The 23,688-nt window shown below is 39.3% G+C and overlaps 1 protein-coding gene and 1 long non-coding RNA gene across 2 annotated transcripts in view; one reads left to right on the forward strand and one right to left on the reverse strand.

Annotated features, from left to right (window-relative positions):
* The window catches only part of LOC146029933 (uncharacterized), a 116,226-nt gene extending 111,707 nt beyond the window's left edge, over nt 1-4,519 (reverse strand). The window contains exon 1 of the long non-coding RNA XR_014455495.1: nt 4,442-4,519. This is a non-coding gene — a long non-coding RNA (uncharacterized LOC146029933). The remainder of the gene's footprint in view (nt 1-4,441) is intronic.
* A 133-nt stretch (nt 4,520-4,652) lies between these two features.
* LHX5 (LIM homeobox 5) overlaps nt 4,653-23,688 on the forward strand; it is a 40,151-nt gene continuing 21,115 nt past the window's right edge. Inside the window, exons 1-3 of the mRNA XM_083145714.1 lie at nt 4,653-5,196; nt 8,291-8,514; nt 14,314-14,591. Coding sequence (XP_083001840.1) covers nt 5,024-5,196; nt 8,291-8,514; nt 14,314-14,591 — 675 coding nt within the window. The 5' untranslated portion in view covers nt 4,653-5,023. The remainder of the gene's footprint in view (nt 5,197-8,290; nt 8,515-14,313; nt 14,592-23,688) is intronic.

The raw sequence follows: 23,688 nt of genomic DNA on the forward strand, positions 1-23,688 counted from the left end.
AAATCTAGAAGAATAAGTAGTGTGTAATGGCCTTTAGACTTAGCAGTTGCCAGATCATTCACCACTTTAGTCAGTGCTGTCTCACTGGAGTGTTGAGAGCAAAAGCCTGACTGAAGCGGGTCTAATAGGGTGTGAGAGTTAAGAAAGTTTGTGAGGCGAGAGTAGACAAGTCTCTCCCAGAGGCATGGGAGCTAAGAGATAGGACGATAGTTAGAGAGAGAGTTAGGGTCAGAATTGTGTTTTTTCAGAATGGGAGTAATCACTGCATGGTTGAGCAGAGAAGGAAAAGTACCAGTAGCAAGAAAGAGATTGCAGATTTTAGTTAAGGTTGGAATAAGCAACGGAGATAGATTTTTAATGACTTGTGCAGGTATAGGATCAAGTTGAGAGGTAGTAGAGTATGAGTATAAGAAGAGAGTGGATACTTCCTTTCATTTGTAGGCTCAAATGAAGAGAAAGTGCCAGAGGGTACAGCCGGCGATAGTAACATAACCTCTAACCAAAATTACTTTATTTCTGGGGGAATGGGATATGGGAGAATGAGATATGCCTGGGTGAAAGGGATAGGCCTGGTTAAATGAGGTATGTCTGGATTAATAGGATAGACCAGGGTGAATGGTATAGGCCAGGCGAATAGGATAGGCGTAGGTGCAGTGCCTGATTAACCAATAGGCTGATTAGGCTGCAGCTTAGGGCACCAGGACGGGGGGGGGGGGGGGCTTGCAGGTGAAAGCAAAGGAAAAAAGAGGCCTAATTTATTCCATGCTTCTTAGCTATCACCCGTCACAATGTACTTGGGGGGGTGGTTCTTATGGTGACTGCCAGATTGCTGTGCCAATGTAGCTTGCTGGTGGAAGTATTACTTTATGTACATTGTGCTACAGTGCCAGCTGGGCAGCCTAAAGCCAAAGTCTCCGACACACATCACAAGTATTAAATCCTACATGCCTGTTGTATAACCCCTTCATTACATGAACATGGGCAGAAAGAATGGCGGGTCCCTTACTGCCCATACATGTGTGTTTAGCATCATTACAAGGGGAGCTACATGTGTATCCCTAGGGCACATGAAACCCTTAATCAGGCACTGTCTGGGTGAATGGGATGGGTATGGGTGAATTAAATAGGTTAGGGTGAATGGGATTAGTCTGGGTGAATGGGATTGGTCTGGGTGAATAGAATAGGCCATGGTAAAAGGGATAGCCATGGGAGAATGGAATATGCCTGGGTGAAAGCCATAGGCCTTTTTGAATGGGATAGGCCTCGGTAAATGGGTAAGGCCAGAGTATAGTAAATAGGTTAGGTCTAGGGTGAATGGGATAGGCCAGGGTAAATGGGTAAGGCCAGGGCAAATAGGTTAGGTCTAGTGTTAATGGGATAGGCCTGTGTGAATGGGATAGGTCAGGTGATTGGGATAGTCTGGAGTGAATAGGATAGGCCAGGGTGAATGAGATATGACAGGGTGAATGGGACCTGACAGGGTGAAAGGGATAGTCCTGGGTGACTAAGATAAGCCGTGTGAATGGGATCAACCTTATTGACTGGGATAGGGAAAGGGAAAGTCTGTGGTGAATGGGGTAGGCCTTAGTGAATGGCATAAGCCTTAGTGAATGGGGTGGATTTCAGGGTTTGATTGCCTAGATCGGGAGTAAGCAAAATGTGCCATTCCACCTGCTTTGGAACTACATGTCCCAACATGCCTTGCTACAATTCTGTTGTTAGAAAATGCTACCATGGCAAGGATGCTGGAATGTGTATCACCACAATGGCTGAAGTGCATTGTGTTGTCTGGATAGTGGTATCGCTTTATTACATGCAGAAAATTAACAGTAAATAGATTTTACATAACAAGCTTCCCCATAGAAATAGTCCACAATAATCCAGCAATGGTCATTGTTTACTCACATAAAAATGGATGCTTTAACAAAGCATTGTATCCAATGATACAGGGCTCTCTCATATGTGCCTGCAGCATAATACATAATAAATACTACAGAGCAGACCTTCAGTCCTAGGGGAAAATGACTGTGATCTGAGTTCTGTTTCAGATGGGATGTTGCTATGGGAAACCAATCAGAAACTATAATCTTTTAGAAGGTGCTAAATAAAGTACATTCTGAATGGTTGGCCATAGCAACATCCCATGTGACATGTTAGTAAATTCCTTATTATTGCCAACATCCCTCTAAGGTTACTAAACTCCTACTTTAGATTTAACAAGTCCAAATCTCGGTACGACACAGTGGGAACTAATGGAGTGAAGCGGCATATGCAGGGTAATACAGTCCCTTCCCCTAATACCCTGCACTGCCTAACACTAAGTGCCAGTCTAACCTTCCAAGCCGGACTGTCACATTAGAATGCTTCCAACACGATATACTGTCCTGGAAGAGGGGAGCTGGACAGCTGCCTATGGAGTAGAGTGCTGTAGACAGCTTGAAGCGCTCTCTTTCTAATGGCTATCTGATAGCAAACTGCTGTGTGAGTGGGAGCTGATTTGCCCCCATCTCCTGGGAGCGCACATCACCAGGGCCGGCACTGAAGGGGTTAGCAGAAGGCAGAGCCGCCGGTGTTATCAGCAGCCTGCAGATCCCCATTACCCACTCGAGGGTGACTACAGATGTATTTCCCACATTACCAGTCAAAATAAATAATGTGTGACATAAAGCCAATCCAAGCAGGGCAGGCCTGCGATAAAATGATTGGATGCAGGGAGGAAGCTGCATCTCAGGGAGACCTAAACTGGGACATTACACAATCATACACACACACCAAGCTCCTGCCTTATATATGTGTGTGTGTGTGTGTGTGTGTGTGTGTGTGTGTGTGTGTGTGTGTGTGTGTGTGTGTGTGTGTGTGTGTGTGTGTGTGTGTGTGTGTGTGTGTGTGTGTGTGTGTATATTAAGTAGAGTATAGTGTATGGGTTTTATATGTGGTAAAAAAAAAAACATTTGATACTGCAAGTTATCTTTATACAGTATAGATGTCTGGCACACGACCAGCACTGATGTATATGAGTGTTTAATAGATTATCTGATTCGACCGAACAGACATAGGTGCATTGAATTTTCGGATAACGGTAAGATAATTATTTACCAATGTATTGATTTAAGAGATTCTAGGGATGTGTGAACTGGTATTGTCTAACTCTAATGCATTACATAATAATATGAATAAGAATAATAGTAGAGTGATTATTATAAATAATCATGATAATAATAAAGTTATCAGTATAATAATTGTTTTTGTTTAATTTATACTTTACACCAATTACTCCATATCCAAACACTGTCCCAAGCCACGTGATGTACAGTCATAGTACCTGCTCTGGCCTTTACATTTTTCTGTTGTAAAAGTCACAATTGGGAAGCTGCAGAACACATTTGAAGATCTACCTAATGCCCGACATATTACATCGTACAAAGCCTTGCTAAATGCCCCCTTTTTAAACACATCATTCATTGCTCACTTTAATAGTATATCGTTTTAACTACTTTAATGCCATCAATCTAGAAATGAAAGGGTTACTGGTGAGGTTCTCGCAGTGTCCAAAGAATTCAGAGGGGCCTGGAATTTTTCTAATCCAGGTTTTGCAAATCAAAAGGACAGTAGGAGGGGATTCACTGCAGGACTCGTTCTCTGTCCAAAACACCAATGTCAATAAACTTAGTATTAGCCGAACAATTAATAGACTCTTCCCATGTATAACTCAATTAGAAAGCGTTTTCTCCACCCAATGAGCCCTCCCAGTACCAGCCTTTCAAATGTAATTACCAAGCAGTTTAAAGTTTGTCCAAAGAATACACAATAGCAAAATGCTCCCACAAATCTATCGAATTAGGAAAATAACAGAGGTTTAGTTACAGCTATAGGAGGTGTACACAAAACAAGCGATTATCATACTCATTGTGTCTTCTAAAGACGTTCTAGTGCACGTGAAAACCTGACCATCCTATTCAAGGATGTAAATACACATGGAGGTAATTCATATAGATATGCTGTGTGTGTGTATATATATATATATATATATATATATATATATATATATAGATATATAACTATATTTAGATATATAGTGTGTGTGTGTGTGTGTGTGTGTGTGTGTGTGTGTGTGTGTGTGTGTGTGTGTGTGTGTGTGTGTGTGTGTGTGTGTGTGTGTGTGTGAATATATATAGTGGGACACTTCTCTCTGTGCTGGACATATAAGAGGATTTTCCCTGGTGCTGCCTTATTGCCCTATTATCCCTCCATGCAGGGTGTATTGCTGCTAGACAAAATGACTTTTAACTGCACTTAATAAAGTAACCCCCAATATTCCGTCCTATTCATGTCATTTTTGGCTGGCACTGAAGATCACGTCCAGTCTCCAGGTTCTCCGCACACCACACATGCCCACATGTAACAATCAGCATAATGTATGTGAAAAATCTATGCTAAATACCCCAATGGTGAAGGTTCCTACTTGCTAGCAGTGTGAACTCCTGGCAGCGCCTCTGCTGCTGTCCCACCCTCTCCTGTGCCAAGGACCATTTTCCAGCCAATGTAGTCAAGATATAAATTAAGCGGTAACCATAGCTACTGCTTCCTTATTGGCTGCTGTTCTACAAACGTGCAAGTGCACGTCACCAAATCTGAATAAGGATGCGCGAAGTGTCCAGCCTGGCACACAAAGCTGGGTATGGGGCACAGAGGTGGAGTTGGAGAAAGTGTCATCTAGGATATTTCTGCACCCCCACAGAGGGAGCTGCTGCTGCTGCTGCTGCTGCTGTGTTACTCATGGTCCTGGCTGCAGCTCAGACCACCTGGGAGAATATTGTCTGCAACCAACGAGGAAATAAAGAGAGCACTGTTACTTTGGGCACAGGTTCTATCTGGTAGACGTGCACCTAGTCAGATGTGCTGATGTGCACAGCCCGAGGACAGAGCTGAGGGTGCAGGGTGCAGGGTGCTGCTGCTGCTGCTGCTGGGTCGGGTATATGTGGATTTCTCTGGATTTATCCAGCTGTAGGTGCTCTGGTTAATCATGATGGTCCATTGCGCTGGCTGTGAGAGGCCCATCCTGGATCGCTTTCTTCTCAATGTCCTGGACCGGGCTTGGCATGTGAAATGTGTCCAGTGCTGTGACTGTAAATGTAACCTTACTGAGAAGTGTTTCTCCAGGGAAGGCAAACTCTACTGCAAGACCGATTTTTTCAGGTAGGCAATTATTGTTGTTGTTGTTGTTTTTATTATTATTATCATTATTATTATCATTTGTACTATTGTAGTTGTTTAGATTAACGTTATCCAGGTAATTCGTACTGTGCTGGAAAACTGATGTTTAATGTTTACAAGTATGTTGTGCCTTATAATATTTTGGCTAATACAGTATATTTATGTGGCTCACATTAAATGTCATATGTTTGCGTATACATAGTTGTTTATATACATGGTTATTGGTAAGGTGGTATTGTAACAACGTGATAGATAGATAGATAGATAGATAGATAGATAGATAGATAGATAGATAGATGGATAGGTAGATGGATAGATAGATAGATAGATAGATAGATAGATAGATAGATAGATAGATAGATAGATAGATAGATAGATAGATAGATAGATAGATAGATTCAAGTACAATAATAACATAGCACAGAAGTGGGGAAGATTGTATAAATGTCAGGTGACATATATGTTAATATATACAACTTATGAAATTATTTTATTTCACAGGTACTTTTGGGGATATTGGTGGATTTATTTGTACACATACAATGTGCTTGATATATTTACATTTCAGGCGCTTAAAATATAATGTCTTGAATACAAACAAGAAACCTGATATGTTTTATACAAATACAAACAGTTTTGTAAACTAAATGCAAACACTGTGTTAAGTTTATATGCTATAAGCTTAACAATAGAAGGTTCCATCCTTTCTAATGCAGAATTACTCCACCTTGCCGAAGGGGCCCGGGCCAGGGCCCTGACAGCAGAGCTCACGTTGGAATAGGTTAAGAAGGAAAATTCCGCTTCTTACAGTTGGAATGTTTCTTTGTCATGTTAAACTCTGAAGTCTATTTATTTACGTTCTATGCAATGTCATGTAATTGACCTAAATCTGCTCATTTCGCTCCTACCTCCTCTGCTCACCTGTGAGGGCTTACCTGCAACATTTGATTGACGGATAAGTTTGGAAGCCAGGTGAGGCTCTTCCTCACCTGGCTTCCAAACTTATCCGTCAATCAAATGTTAATTATGTCCCTTTTCCGCCATGAAACAAATGAGTACTTAGTTTTAACTCGCTGGTTACCGAAAGTCCCCTCCCAACTAATGTGGAAACTATTTAGGAGCATTTAATGATTTTTGATAAGGTGCAGGTGAGCTAATTATATTTCTGGATAAGGCAACCATGACTTATGACCTGTATTACAGTCACTAAATCAATGTCACGGCTCGCCTGAGGTGAAGAGCACTTCAGGGGGTTGGGCTGCTACACCTTGTCTTCTACATAGACTGTATATATATACATAGACTTTATATATATATATATATATATATATATACATACATACATACATACATACATACGTACATACACACACACACACACACATAAACATACATATACACACACACATATAAACATACACACATAAAGCATTTCTTACCATGTTTATGGCTATTGTCATTTTTGTAAATAAGACACACAGCACCCTTGAGTCCAGTTGGAGAAAGTGTGCTATATACATACAACTTACTACTATGTATATATGTAACTGAGAAATTAAATCTTTGTGGTGTGGATTTTATTTGAAGAAAACAATCTACTGATGCAGGCGATGCCTAAATGTCATGATATAAAAATGATTTCCAGAATACACATATTTATGTTTTAAAATAGACACTTGCGCACATTTTGACTGGTTTTCCTTGCAACTTGGTACATAGATATCCGCAAATAGGTGACACAAGGAACATTCATTTAGTACTGTCCTGTAAAAACGATCTACTTCATGTGAGTGTACAATGGGATTTTACCAATACTATTACCTAAATACATACAAATCTCCATATGTGTGTCCCTGTGTATGTATCAAGAGGAGTAATATCGCATAAAATTAATGTAAAGTAAATGGTACACTATGAATTGATGAATAAAGAAACCCCGTACATTCAGAGTCCGATTTAATATTTTTCTGCGCTAAATTTGGAAACATAACTAGCTTAATAGTTATTTATTTGTAAGCGGCATAGACATTTTGCACGATTATACATATATATATATATATATATATATATATATATACATTATGTTTTCAGAATGTAGACAAAGAAAATCGCAGTCATTGCGTTCTACATAAAAACACTTATCTTTGAACATATATATATATATATATATATATATATATATATATATATATATATATATATATATAAATACAAGCATAGACTATTTCTCTGATCCGGTGCTCCTACGTGTAGATATTCAGGACAAGTTTAAAACAAAATAAATCGATCTAAATTGAAATAGCTGCAGGAAATCCCAGCTAAGCATTTTCCGTATGTTAGATTTTCTAATGTAGGGAGAATACTTCCGTCGTTTTTTTTTTTTTTTTTTATATTGTTTTATTTTATTTTTTAGCTCTTTCTGGATTAAAATGATTGTTTTTATTTTGTTGTTTTAACTTTACAAATGTTCTATTGATATTTTATTGGGGCGCAAACAGACGAGCCGAGGCGCTTCTTTGGTTTATCTAGGTATCTTTGTATAAATATTCACACACTGGCCACATATGGAGAAGTTGATATGAACAAGCCCTACATACTGTACTGGCCCTGTGATGGCTATTTGCGCTCTCATGGCGATCGCCTATATGATTTGACGCGTCTTTCTGTGTACCGTTATTTATATATTTATATATATATATATATATATCTATAGATAGATATATCTATCTATATATATAGATAGATATATCTATCTATATATGTAGATAGATAGATAGATATATATATAGGAGGCGGTTGTCGCTGACTGGAGAGTGCCAGGCCGCAACACAATAGCTCTATATATATATATATATATATATATATATATATATATATATATATATATATATATATATATATATATATATATATATATATATAAACTATCCTTACTATTAGGCACGGATTTCAGCAGAAAATGATGTGTTAGAAATCGCATCGCTTTTTCTTGTGTTTTGCAATTCATTATTAATTACCTATTTTAGAATGTGTACAATACAGCTGACCTTTTCTTTCCCTTTGTGAACCTTTGCAGGAGATTTGGTACGAAATGTGCTGGGTGCTCCTTGGGGATCTCCCCCAGTGATCTAGTGAGGAAAGCCAGAAACAAGGTGTTCCACTTGAATTGTTTTACCTGTATGGTCTGCAACAAGCAGCTTTCCACTGGCGAGGAACTGTACATCATAGATGAGAACAAATTTGTCTGCAAAGAGGATTATGTGAGCACGAGCAACCTGAAGGAAGGCAGCCTTAACTCAGGTGGGTTTTATTCAGCGACCAGCTAGTTATCTGCAATCTTCTCTGAGGTGTTAGGTCCACATCATTGCCTTTATCTTGTGTCATGTAGTAGATCACGTGACTATTAATGACCTTTGAATATCACTAATATTAATTGATTGATCAATATTACATTGTGCACCTTGTATGTTTTATGACCAGTAGTGTTCTTGGATAGCCAGCCATGTCTATTTTACTGTACAGCCAGTTATGCATACATGAATAAATTACATATTTTAAAGTTGATTACAAATAACATAAAAAACTCCTATATTTTAAATTCTCGCATATATCATTTTACTCTCATTTCTCTGTGCAGCTCTCTGCGCCCCCTCCTCCTCCCTTCCCAAGCCCCCCCCCCCCACCCTCTCTCTCCATCCGCACCTCGGTTCTAACGCTTCTACATGAGCCCTTAATAGAGGTCATGATTTGCTAATCTCAGACAGAGCTTACAGATACACAAACACCCCCTTCTGTCTCCTGCATGCCAGCCTGTGGGTTGAACTGAAAGCAGGAGCAGCCTTCTAGTCTGAGTATTACCACAAGTGCCAGACACACCTGCTTTTGTTAACCAGCCAGCCTCACAGAACACCGCTTTCACACATTACTACTATTTGGAAGAGTTTTTCAGCCCAAGCTTTTTATGTACAGTACCATTCATTATCCCATACAGCCCAAATATTCAACCACACATTCATCAGCTGCCTGGACTTGGAAGGGACAGCACTTACATATTTATGTTCATTATGTTCACTTGCTCAAAACAAGTCCAATTAACTATAAAACCTGGATAACAACAGGTTACCTTCCAAATGTAAAGTCCTGTCTGTCCAGGTATCTCTCCTGTGGGTGATTTGTCAGTGAGCTCACCTGTACGTGTACATTCTTGTGAAATGCAGAGCTCCAATGTATGTACAGAAAGTGGCAGAATCCTGCATCTTCTTCTATAGATCAGTTGGAAGTTTCCATCCAAATCCAGGCATTGCACATTTCAATCATTTTACTTAAAGTAATAAACACACAAATAGTTTGTTTTTCTTTTTAAGTGTGGAAAAGCTCAGAAATTAACATTGGTATTCCAAAGTTCACCATTGGCTGGACCACGGCAGCCACCATACTAAGGAAAGTTGCATATACAGAGTGTTCATTTCACACCTCAAGGTGCTTAAGAATGTTTGTCCAGTATGTAGAAGGGTTTTTTATACTGTATAATAATAACCACACATGTCCTTGTGCAACCAGGCTGCTTATTGTTTCACTGCAGTTCATTTATTAGGCACTACAAAGTTCAAACTAGGGGTGGTTTAAGAGATGATAGGGCTCCCTACTCCCTACTCCTATCTGACAGCATAGTGGCTGCAGCACCATTTTCCTGCTGATTTCCCCTGTAGTGCCAGCTAATGTAGGACTCCAAAGATTTAATAATAATGATATGGGTGCATGGTGTTGGCTCATGTGCACTGCCCTCCATATGCCCTACCACCAAACTGTGGCCCTCCAGCTGTTGTGAAACAACACATCCCAGCATGCCTTGTCATAGTTTTTGCATTCCCTAACAGCAAAACTGTGGCAAGGCATTATGGGACTTGTAGTTTCACAACAGCTGGAGAGCCATAGTTTGGACATACCTGCCCTACAACCATTATAGACAAGCCAGTCCATAAAACTGTTATGTCAACAATTGGGGGAAGGGGAGGGATATCATTAAACTCAGAAAAATGTAAATACTGAGGAAAAAACATCCCATTGGATTCTGATGACATTGTCAGATCAGTGTTAGGGAGGAGATTTATCAAACCTTCTAAAGAGGAAAAAAGAGACATTATCCATTGCAACCATTCAAATTGTAGCCACCATTGATCTAATGCAAGCTATAAAAGGACAGCTGATTGGTTGCTATGGACACATCTTCCTTGGTCATTTCAGTGAAGTTTTATGCATTTTAATAATAATAACTCATAATAGTATAAATACAAGGATAAAAATAGATACAAATGGAAAACTTGCTATAGATTGTACTCTAATATATTATTTAAAAAAGCCAAGATTAGTTAACTATTGGTTTCATTATTAGTTAAATATGACCCATATTTATACTGGAGAGATATATGGGGGATACATTTGTTCTATCAGAACCACAAAGGTCAAGAACTGGAAGACACATCTGATTCAGTTTAGCTGATATGGTTCCTTCTACCAACTGATGTTAGCATATTGTTGCTGGAGCTGGCAGATTAATGTGTTGGAGTCTAATCTTCCCTACTGTGATCAGCAGACAAGCAGCCATTGTCAGAGGTCCGCACATTCCGATGTCGATGATTTGCTTTGTGCTTCTTTACATTCCTTTTAACCTATCCATATGATTTTTTTTTTGTAATGCGTTCAATCTAAATATTGGCTAATTATTAACTTGTTTTACCTTAATTCAACACAGCATAAATTCAACACAGCATAAATTATATTAAATAAAACTATTTTATACATAACATGATAATGTGCTTTTGATATAAATATATTAAAGTTCAAACACAATATATCATGGCTGTAGTGTATTTGCTACACATTGATCATACATTGTTACACACTTTGACAGTTTGGCCACAATGTTTCTTAATTGCCTGGGTGTCCGTTTTAACACTGATTTAAAGTATATAACATGAGATCAAATATTTTGCTGTACAATAGTCTGATGTTAATTGGGCGGTTTGTCCAGTCCCGTAGATTGTACAGGCATATTATGCAGGATTTACATTCAGCACTGATACCTTACCTTGCCTTATCCATATCTAGTTACCATAGACTACTCATCTGAAATAAAAATGGCTTATTATAACAGAATTGGAATTTGATAGCTCTACTTTTATAGTGGAAATAGAAAATATACAAATAAAATATAGGGGAGGGTGGGCATGGCACTGACCCCAATAACCCTGGTGTGCATATATGTTTAAACTATTGTTTAAAAAGTATAAAAAGTTAGTATCATCATAGTATCTTTATTGTGACAACTATTTATGTTGCACTTAAACATTGCGGACTGTGTGTTCTCTTAAAACTTCCCTTGCTTGTTTTTAAAATAATTATGTAATGTTTCACTTATTTAGAATAAAAATACTCTGACTTATTTGTCATTTTTGTTAATGGTGTTAGTTGTGCAACAACATTCTCTTATTAACCAAACCACACCAACCTATATGTCTTCACTTATCACAAAATATCTCCCAACTCGCTCTCTCCACTCTGCACAAGATCTGCGTCTCTCTTCTGCATGGATCACTAGCTCCCACTCAGTGTTACAGGACTTTCATAGAGCTGCTCCAACCCTATGGAATGCCCTTCCACGCACAATAAGACTCTATCCTGGCCTCCAAACTTTCAAGCGTTCCCTGAAAACTCACCTCTACAGGCAAGCCTATCATATTTAGGTATCACCCACCCAACCCTCAGAGGCACTTATGTATTATATAGCTTCCCTTCTGGACTTGCAACTTAGTGGGACTGCTATGCTATTACTAGTGCCTGTCCTTGTGTTTCCCTCCTATTTCCCTATAGACTGTAAGCTTGCAGCAGGGACTGCCAACCTCTATGTCTGCCTCTTTTACCCAGTTTGTTCTTTCAGTGTTGTCAACATTTGTAAAGTGCAACGGAATCTGCTGCACTATATAAGAAACTGTAAATAAATTATGATCTTTTTATTCAAAATAGTGTTCAGGTTGATAATGTATTGGACACAGGAAGGTTTGCCTGTTTAGAGGCCTATTCTGTGTAAATAGTGTAGGGCAGGTGCAATTGGCGATGATGATGATGATAAGGACTTGTAGTATCCCAGGGACAGATGCGTAAAATTCTGCAAATGTGTAAATATTTATTTATCCATATTATTTACACAGTATACCCAATTTACTTCTAACGCCACATAAGGCTATTTGTGCCTTGAGATCCACCAAGAGATAAAACACTCAACCTCTACCCCATACCTTTAGTTTACCGTAATGCCATTGCCCCTTCCCAACCACCAGCCATTGTCCCTTCCCAAACACCAGCTATTACCCCTTCCCAATCACCAGCTATTGCCCCTTCCCAATCACCATCCATTGCCCCTTCCCAATCACCGACTATTGCCCCTTCCCAATCACCAGCTATTGCCCCTTTCCAATCACCAGCCATTGCCCCTTCCCAATCACCAGCCATTGCCCCTTCCCAATCACCAGCTATTGCCCATTCTCAATCACCAGCCATTGCCCCTTCCCAAACACCAGCTATTGCACCTTCCCAATCACCAGCTATTGCCCCTTCCCAATCACCAGCTATTGCCCCTTCCCAATCACCAGCTATTGCCCCTTCCCAAACAGCAGCTATTGCCCCTTCCCAAACATCAGCTATTATCCATTCTCAATCACCAGCTATTGCCCATTCTCAATCACCAGCCATTGCCCCTTCCCAATCACCAACCATTGCCCCTTCCCAATCACCAGCTATTGCCCCTTCCCAATCACCAGCTATTGCCCCTTCCCAAACAGCAGCTATTGCCCTTTCCCAAACAGCAGCTATTGCCCCTTCCCAATCACCAGCTATTGCCCCTTCCAAAACAGCAGCTATTGCCCCTTCCCAAACAGCAGCTATTGCCCCTTCCAAAACAGCAGCTATTGCCCCTTCCCAAACAGCAGCTATTGCCCCTTCCCAATCACCAGCTATTGCCCCTTCCAAAACAGCAGCTATTTCCCCTTCCCAAACAGCAGCTATTGCCCCTTCCCAAACAGCAGCTATTGCCCCTTCCCAAACAGCAGCTATTGCCCATTCTCAATCACCAGCCATTGCCCCTTCCCAATCACCAGCCATTGCCCCTTCCCAATCACCAGCCATTGCCCCTTTCCAATCACCAGCTATTGCCCCTTCCCAATCACCAGCTATTGCCCCTTCCCAATCACCAGCCATTGCTCCTTCCCAATCACCAGCTATTGCCCCTTCCCAATCACCAGCCATTGCCCCTTCCCAATCACCAGCTATTGCCCCTTCCCAATCACCAGCTATTTTGTGGACCAAAGTAGTTTTGTTTAAATGCTTTGGTCATATAGGGCCTTATATGATGTCACTGGTTCCCCCTGAAGCCCACATTATGGCCAATACAACTGTTTCAGTGATATGTCTCTTTAAAAAGTTGTTCACAAATTAACTTCACATTCCCAGCAGGGATTCACCTACTTATTTGTCTGCCTGAGGGATCAGCTACAATTTTTCCTTAACCTTACCAACATAATTTAGTGTAGTACATGAATTAAGACACAATAGTTTCCTCTGTATTCTGTTTTAGATCCATTATCAAGAGAAAAACACCTATACATACAATGCCTCAGAGAAAATGTATTTTCTTTTTATGTACTGCCCCCAAAGCATACTGCGTGAGACCCACTTCTTAGTCTGCCTTTTGTAGGGCTGACTCAGGCTGAAAGCCCCGGCACTTTTCCTCTATCAAAGACTATATGAAACTATTGATTTGACAGTAGCCATGAGGCATAGCATAATGCTGAGATCAGCCTTACTTCAGACTTTAACATTGAAATATAATGTAACAGTGGTTAAACCCGTTTGCTAATATAATACAGACAGGCATTATTATTGTTGTGCAGCTGGGATTTAAACAAAACAGTTATCATTAATTTTATTTATACATATAAGTAATCATTCCTTGTGATTTGTACTACTTTATGTGTTGTTAATTACCATTTGGCAAAATATGGTGATGTGTTTTTAGAACTCTGGTTTTTTTTTGCTTTTTCTTAGTGTCCTCTTGTACAGACAGAAGTTTGTCACCAGATCTTCAAGACCCCATACAAGATGAAAGCAAAGAGACAGATCATTCCACATCATCCGATAAAGAGACTGCCAACAATGAGAACGAAGAGCAGAACTCTGGAACCAAAAGAAGAGGACCTAGGACCACCATTAAAGCAAAGCAACTAGAGACCCTCAAGGCAGCATTTGCAGCTACTCCAAAACCCACAAGGCATATTCGGGAGCAGTTAGCCCAAGAGACAGGGCTCAACATGCGGGTGATTCAGGTAAAATGACTTCTATTTGCCAACCGTAATCTGCACTTTATTAGTCTTTTTGTCATGTTTTGAATAACTGTTTTTAGTGCTTATATATGCACTTTGCAGTTCACTGATTAATAATTATGTATAGTCAACAGCAAAGGGTTTGCGTTTTTTGGGTGTAGGAGGCTGAAAGTTTCCAGTGCCCAGGATCGTTCTTTAGTTCAGAGACCAGAAACCTTTGTTTCTTATAGAAATCTTGACCATTTTGGGGATGGACAAATGTGAAACACATGTTGCAAAATTCTCACTTGCTCCAAATTCTTGTAATGATAATCAATACTTACAGTATTTAGCAATAAACCAGTATTTTATGGTGACTACTAATTTGGTCAATTTTGGTGGCAATGTGTACTCCATTTCAGTGTTCAGCAAAGATCAGGGAGATAGGCTTAGGTTTAATATTTTTTTATTAAAATAAACCCCCACAAATAAGCTAGCCTGTGAATGCTACCACTATATGTGTGGAGTTCTTAACTGGCCACTCTAATTGGATCCTTCAATATCTTCTCAATCTTCCTGTTTGCCCAGTGGTCATGTCTATCCAACATTGTCAGAGATTTGGACATTATACAATCAGACTGACCATAATGATCTCAGCATGTGTGTTTAGCTTCACAATAAGATCTGTAGGCTACGACCATCTGTCAAAGAACCAAGCTTCTATTCTGAAAGCATCAGACAATCACAGTACATATTGGCCCTTATTCTGGTTCACTTGCAAAGGCAAAATCCTTCTCAAATGGACAAAACCCATGTGCACTGCAGGTGGGGCAAATGTAACATGTGCAGAGAGAGTTACATGTGGGTGTTATTTTGTTTCTGTGCAGGGTAAATACTGGCTGCTTTATTTATTTTTACACTGCAATATAGATATCAGTTGGAAGTACAAAGTGTACAAGCCAATATGGAAATTCCCAAACAGGCTCTGTGAGTTCAGGGGTGTCTAGGGGTGTCCTCTAATACAAACATTTGGGTGGGGTTTTAGTTCAAAGTGAGATCTATATTGCAGTTTAAAAATAAAGCAGCCAGTATTTTCCCTGCACAGAAACAAAATAACTCACCCAAATGTAACTCTCTCTGCACATGTTACATCTGCCCCACCTGCAGTGCACATGGTTTTGTCCATTTGAGAAGGAATTTACCTTTGCGAGTAAACCAGAATAAGGGCCATTGTTCATTACACCGATTGCTTAAACCACACATAAATAACTTCACTATGTTCGGAGCATATTATATTATTTCAGCTGCACACTCATTATTTATAATTGAATTCATTATTAATGAATTATTTATAATTCATATTATTTATTCTGTTCCCAAGTATAAGTGGCAACACCCTATATACCATCCTATTGCCATCCCAGAAGCCTCCAACAATCTGAATGTAAAAGCAATTAATTATGAGTAAGATGTAACACACTGTTGCTGTTCAGTATCAGCTCACTCACACAGTGGCACTGCCATACAGTGCTGACCACCACTGCCCATGAACCCTGTGTAGTATACTGTAATTATTATCTGGTTATGCAAAAAAAAACTAAGAATCCAAATGCAGTGGGCTTCCATGGCCTAGTCCTGCACCAAGAGATGGTAAAACATAAGCATTAACTATACGGACCCATTCATTGAAATAGGTTAACCTGTTGAGCAGGCCATAGTTGTTGATTCACACCAAGGGGCAAATTTATTAAGATGGAAGTTCTATTGAAAGTGGAATATTGCCCATAGCAACCAATCAGATATCAATTCTCATTTATTTAGAACCTACTAGAAGTTAATAGATAGAATCTGATTGGTTGCTATGGGCAATATCCCATCTTCAATAGAACTGGAATCTTAGTAAATTTACCCCTAATGCTCCAGTGAGGATGGTAAAAGGGCTGCATTCTTTGGACATAGGGGTTGCAAATAAAGAGCCCAAAGGGATTATAATCCTAGAGCGGTTGGCCTTTATTTGGCTTTTTTAATATTGATGGTATGTAATTACAACTTCCAACCATGTATCTCATTTCTAAAGATATATTTTAATAACATATTTACAAACATATCTAAAACTAGACTGTGGGTCTAAAACTTGACTCGATGATAGTGCAATAACCACTGCTCGAAAATCTGTACAGTTGAAATATATGAATTTTTTTTAACTTGTTTTTTTTTTACTTTTTTGGGGGGATGGGGGGGTAGTTTGGAGTAGAGTTTAATCCTATACACAAAAAACCCTACATCAGTAACCAGTGAATTTATGAAATATTTAATTTTTTTTAAACGTGTCTTCATATGAATCTGGTAATACAAGAATAATAAAAGTATTGTTGGGGTTTTTTTGTCTGCCACATTTTTGGTACAGGAATAAAAGTGCCTAAAATAGGATTTATATAAAGCATTTACGGTAGGCTTTAGTTATCTTCACAACATTGTACATTTAATGTTGCCTTTTAAACTTTGCTTTCTACTGTGTATAATGTCTGTGTCCCATTACTGGTATTCATTTTAATTGAAGGATTAGTAGAACTCTAAAAATGAAACCTTTCAGTAGATTAAGTAGCACGCTTTTAAAGTCTATGAAAAGTATTGTGACCAGCTGACGACTGGGGAGATGTGCTTGGAAATAGTAAGCTGCTTGGATGTTGCAATGGGCGACAAACGGGAATCCTACAGCGGATGATTACATTTGTTTACAGTCTACTTTAACTAGCGTTGTTGTTTTTCGGATTTGAAAAAGCAGTTACCGCAGGACAGTGATCTTTTGAAGTGCTTCTATGGAAAAAACCATAGCCATTTTTGAAGGGGCAAAACCTCAATCTGTCCAAACATGTACAAGGTGATTGATAATTTCAGATATCTTAATTACTAGAAAAATATATACAACAACTTGTCCAGTTTTATATTGTCTAGTTAGAGAAAACAGGTGTAAAACCTCTATGAATTTGTTAAGCTTTATCTTTTTTTTGTTACATGTTTTGTTTTTTTTGTTGGGCTTTTCATTTTTTCTGTAGTCTTTTTTTCTACTCTTTTTTTTTTAAGTCCTTGCCTATTATTCAGTTTGAAAAAGATTGGTGTTTTTTAATCCTCATTTCTACGGCAAAAGAGTGAGGTCCTTGCCTTGTCTCTCAGACGGGGGTCCCCATTCATCCCCCTTAAAGAGTTGTAATCCGGATCCTATAAGCCCTTTAGAGGGGCTTGTACAGGATATGATGCTTTTGATAAAGTGGTTTTCATGTTTGATGGTTTTCATGTTCCTTCTCTCACGGCTTATCCCAGTAAGAATTCTTCCAAAGTTCTCAGTAATCCCTCATCTTAGGGGTGGGACGCCATGACAGAACCCAACTTAAGGGAGGAACTATAGACCTGCGGCTTTAAAATGCCATCACATTTTTACAACAGTAGATGATCTCTAGTTTGCAATCACCTCTTTTACAGCAGGTCACTAAGTATTTCATACAATCTTCATTGTTTCCTTCAAAACTAAGTTGTGTTAACAACAAAAAAAACTAAAGTCAGAATAGACTCAAAATAATATCAGAACTTTGTGTTTATGCTGAGGCACAATATACCTTGGCCAAATTGTTATTGTTTTCTTCTCATATATAATGCTATTAATTTAGTCATATAGCAGGTCTTAAAAGGCCCCCATACACAAGTCTAATTTGTCTGAGGAACAAGTCGGACCCTTTTTCCCTTGAGCTCTTACGGTAGCTCACCAGGAGAGCTCTCACGTAATGGAACCCCCGGGGAGCTGCTGGTGGAGGACAAGGGGAATCAGATGCGATACATCGTGGGTACTAACAAGCAACCGTGATGTGCCGCTGATGATTCAATACCAATAGATCATATGTTCTGCACTTATGATCTACAGCAGTGTTTTTCAACCACTGTGCCGTGGCACACTAGTGTGCCTTGAGCTGTTCTCAAGTGTGCCCCCAGATCTAAAGATGCCCAAACCAGTTTACAGGTACCACCAGTTCAACTGGTCTCTTCTTTTCATGTAAAGAGCCAATGTATTTTATTTTTGTTACCTGTGGGGACCAGTGTGATTGTTTTTCATATGGGGGCCAATAGGTTTGTATTTTTCCTGTGGGGGCCAATGTGTTTTGCCCTGTGGGGATCTCATGGTGTGCCTTGGAAATTGTAAAATCTTATTTAGTGTGCCGCAAGGTAAAAAGGTTGAAAATCACTGATCTACAGGATCTGATCCATTGCGCACAGGAATGCACATCAGATCTGATCACATGACAGACACCTCTGATTTGGGTCAATTTCACCCGATATATCTACCCGATCCGTTAAAATTGAATGAAGTCGGTCTAAATTAGACCTGTGTTTGGGCACCTTTACAGACGAGTTCCAGCAGTGATACTAATAGGTGCCTCTGTCAGTAGTTCACTTACTGAATTTAGAATGGACCAGATTGGAGTGGGGGTGTAGCACTTTGTATGCAGACCCAGATCATATGTACATTGTATTAATTACCAGTTTCATTTGTAGCACAGCAAATTAATTTGCTCTTTGCTATTGGAAACAACTGTGATAACACAAAATAAAACAATTGGATAAAATAGTGCAAAGAAAGACTGGGTAATAACAGACAGTTATAAAGGTAGGAAGGCCCTGCTCACAAATGGACAGTCTAGAGTTCACATGAAACTACGAAGCAGCCATTTGTTATTCCAGTTAGTAATTATAATATTTAATTATCATTACCATTATCTAATGAAGAGTTTAATGCAATAATGTTGTGTTCCTTGATATTCAGTAAGATCCACATTAATATTTGTAGTTGCTTTAGATATTTTAGACTTTTTACATTGATACATTTGGTCATTAGTGATATGTTTTAATTTTGACATGCATAGTTTGGGAACTAAACATGACAATTATAATCTTGTAACAGTCCCATTTAATAGTCTACTTTAGAAGTGGGACAGGATCATCTTCAGAGAAATGTCACACTGATTGGCAAGCATTGAGGGCTACATACCTTTTTAACTCTCAGTCCTTTCTATTTATGTAAAAGTTTGACAGACTGAGCTGAATAGTGTCTAGTTCCAGGGATTGCACAGGAACAGACTCACATTCTTTGTTAGATTGTTCTTTTCCAATTTGCTCCATTGGTTTACGCATTAACATATGAAAAGCAGTACGATTATTTTGTCCCAACAAGTGTGCTTTTAAATGGCAAGGCAGCCCGAAAACTAGGTAATGATGTGTACAACTCTATCAAAGTGACCATACATTCTACAACCTTCTTTGAGAGAGCTGTCTTATGTATTTTATGGATATGGGTGTATAGTGCCACAGTGTATTAAAAAGATGTTGCTTTAGTATACTCAGGCATATTTATCAATATTATTTTACTAAAATATTCTGAAATCATTCAAGAATCTGTAATCTTGTGGGTATGGCTCAATGGGTTGAGCCATATTAGGTTGCCAGTCAATACGTTAACCCCATTTGTTCGAAATTAATATAGTGGAAAGGATCGAAAGGTCAACAGGACAAAAATAATTTTAACACTGTAACACCCCAAAAAGTGTAACGCTTTGCTTGCCAGGCTTCGGGCATGGTGTCTCATTCCGCTACCATTGTGCTTGTCACAGGTTACTATTACCAGGTTACTATTCCCCACCCTTCACCTTTCGCTCTAAAGACACTGTCAACCTAATGTGTGTGAACTATATGGGGTTGGCCTACTGACCTTTGACCTATTTAAGGTCAACATATACAGATACCTATCTGGTGAGCTGGTCAGCTGATCACAGCGCCTCTACTCTGTTCTGTGAATTGAGATGTTGTGAATCTCACAGTTGGCATCTCAGTATATAGCACAGAGCAGATGACCAGCTCACCATATTACCAATTCCCTGAATGGAGGTAAGTGAGAGGGAAAACTACCCTAAGAGGTACTGGGGAGAGGTTCCCAACTTCTGTGCCTCCATGTAATATTTGATAAATTCTTGGGTACCTCCTCATCTTTGCGGCCACCTCTTATGCTGCAGAACTTACATACTGTACAGCGGCACCACCACCCTGGGCCCATGCCTCCCTCCTGTGTCCAGCCACCATCTATTACCTTTAGTTAAGTTGTGGCGAGCGAAGCAGGGCGAAGTGGAGTGGAGTGAGCCACCGAGCCCAAAACGCAGCAAGTAAAGTGAGCCCCTGAGGGGACAATGGTGCTGTAGCGGTTAAGTAGCGGCTAACGCAACTGGCATAGCGGTGGCCGCAAAGATGAGGAGCTACCAATTCTTGTTAAGTATTCAGATATCACAAATATCACAATGGTTATCACAGGTCAGAACAGTAAGTTGCTGCTGGTCTGGGGAGTAAGTTCATCCTTGTCACCCAGAGGCAAGATGGAGTTTTGTGCGTCTCCCTTCCCCCACTTAAAAAAGGAAAAATAAACAATATGTATATATATATATATATATATATATATATGTATATATATAGAGTTCAAAGAAGACGCGTCACTCCTGGGGGATTTTTCAATAGTATTTAGTAGAAGAAAGCACAATGCGGGTGCACAGGATCAAAAAGGTCAACGTTTCAATACATATCGTATCGTTATCAAGGCGCCATGTACTGTTTAAGGTTTCCTTGGATATTGTCTGTATACTACTTCCATTGGAAGGCACCAGTTCGCAGTTGTCCCTGATAAAGTGAGTGCCGAACAATCTGCATCATATATATATATATATATATATATATATATATATATATATAATCCGGGAGGAAGGAGGCACTCAAAATAATGATATCAGCACATCTTAGCAAAAAAGCATGTGTGTACACTTTCTCCTGTGTATTTGTTACCCTGGACAGGGGAAACCCCGAAAACCCTGAGGACGGGGGTAACCCAGAAAGCGCTAGACGCTTAATACACATGCTTTTTTGCTAAGATGTGTTGTCGTTATTTTGAGTGCCTCCCTCCTCCCAGATTCTATATGCAATTTTTGGGGGATTGGCACCTGTTTTTGCTTTATTTTGTGTCGAGTGCCGGCAAATTGTGGACGTATATATATATATATGTATCCTGATGACGGTTAAGATTAAACCGAAATAAAGATTACAGTTGCTATTGTTTATTTCGACTGAAAGGAAGAAGCGTGAGTGCCACAAGCGTGAGTGCCACATATACCTGTCTACTATATATATATATATATATATATATATATATATATATATTGTGCATGTATGAGCGACATTCTCGGGTTTTAAAGAAATAAAGACACTTATGCAAGTGCTGAATTCTACGTTTCGGTTTATTTTTAAACCGTCATCAGGAAATGTTATATATATATATATATATTGTTGCTACTTGGCTTGACTACTGTATCTTGTTTTGGCTACGAGTGCCACACCGTTGTATACTTACATTCCATTTCTAGTGGAGGCACCGGCAGAGTTTTTCTGAGTCACAGGTAGTGCCAAACCTCCGGACTACATATATATATATATATATATATATATATATATGTCTGCTAACAGAAACAACTGGAAGCTCATACTGGGGACACACTCCTGTTAGCAGTCATCTTGGGACATTACAAAGTATATTTTGGTGACCTAAACCCACCTTTACTACAGGAGGTTCCTTTGATTTAGCTTGAGGATACCTGCGACTAAGCAGGATACCCGTTAGACGGTTCTACAGAGAGGAAGACATTACCACTAACATCATGGCTTTATAGAGCTTCAACGATCATCTATATCAACTGCATATTTTATAATTTTGGACGTAGCCTTTGAATTACCTAGATTTTATACCACTGTGTGAAGACACTCACCCGCACTTAAATTTTGGTGCGAGGTTAACTACTAACTCGCCATACCCCTGACAAAGTCCTTTGGGACGAAACGCGTTGGGTTTTAAGAATGAAGGACCATTTGTCTGACTTGGAGTCATCTTATTGTGGAAAAAGTGGATGGAAGAACCATGTTGTAAAATTACTGATAAATATATCAGTGTAATGGACTAATTGTGGAATCTGGCTAGGTGGTACTGCAATTAGTGCACTCCGATAAACCCCCCCCCCCCTTTTTTTTTTGCTTTATGTACACCCCTGGCTCTACTAACAGGAGAACCATATCGTAGGAGCAGCTGTTAGACTAGGAGAAGCGCACGTCAGAGGTTAACCTTTGTATTATATATATATATATATATAAATATGTATATATATATGCGGAGGGATGCCGGCACTCCAATCCTCTTAGTAGTAGGTACCTGGTGCCTTCACAATGCGAGCAGCAACGCTGAACGCTGGATACAGTCGGGGGTGTAGTGCGGCACTCAGGACGGTGTTAAGAAAGAAAACAGGAGCCAAACTTGACGTTGACGTTTCAGCCTTGCGGCTTTTATCAAACCAAATGTTAGCTGTTTTGATAAAAGCCGCAAGGCTGAAACGTCAACGTCAAGTTTGGCTCCTGTTTTCTTTCTTAACACCGTCCTGAGTGCCGCACTACACCCCCGACTATATATATATATATATATATATATATATATATACTTTCACGCACACACACACACACACACTTGGAATCACTTATATTGTGATAATATTTAAAATATTTATAAATATTTTTATTTTTAATTGGGCATCAATTTTCCATATGTGATATAGGAATATATATTTTTTGGGAGCACATAATTAATATGAAATTTTTATCTAACACATCACATATAATAAATTAAAAAATGATTTGTACAACCATACACTTATTATTGCCCTTTCATAGATGGGCTTGATGCCAGCCAATCCAGCTCTCTCTGACTCACACGTTACATGTCACCCAACACGTTTCGTCAACTTCCACTTCTTCAGCTGTGTTTTTAGTTAAATGGCTGTATCATCTGACAGAGTAGACTTGTTAAAAAAACTCACACAAACCTAATTAAAGGGAGTAGTAGTTCCTGCTATGTACAATTCATTACATTTAATAGATTTAACGGTACTTGTTTCCTATCTGGGCGCCCACGATTTTAATCGCGGGCATCGGGGGTAAAATCGGGGCCATCGCGGGCATCGCGGCCGATAAAAAATCGGGTGCGATGTGCCAGACGCGA

This window comes from Crinia signifera, chromosome 1 (genome assembly GCF_055691185.1).
Source record: "Crinia signifera chromosome 1, ASM5569118v1, whole genome shotgun sequence".
Taxonomy (NCBI): Eukaryota; Metazoa; Chordata; class Amphibia; order Anura; family Myobatrachidae; genus Crinia; species Crinia signifera.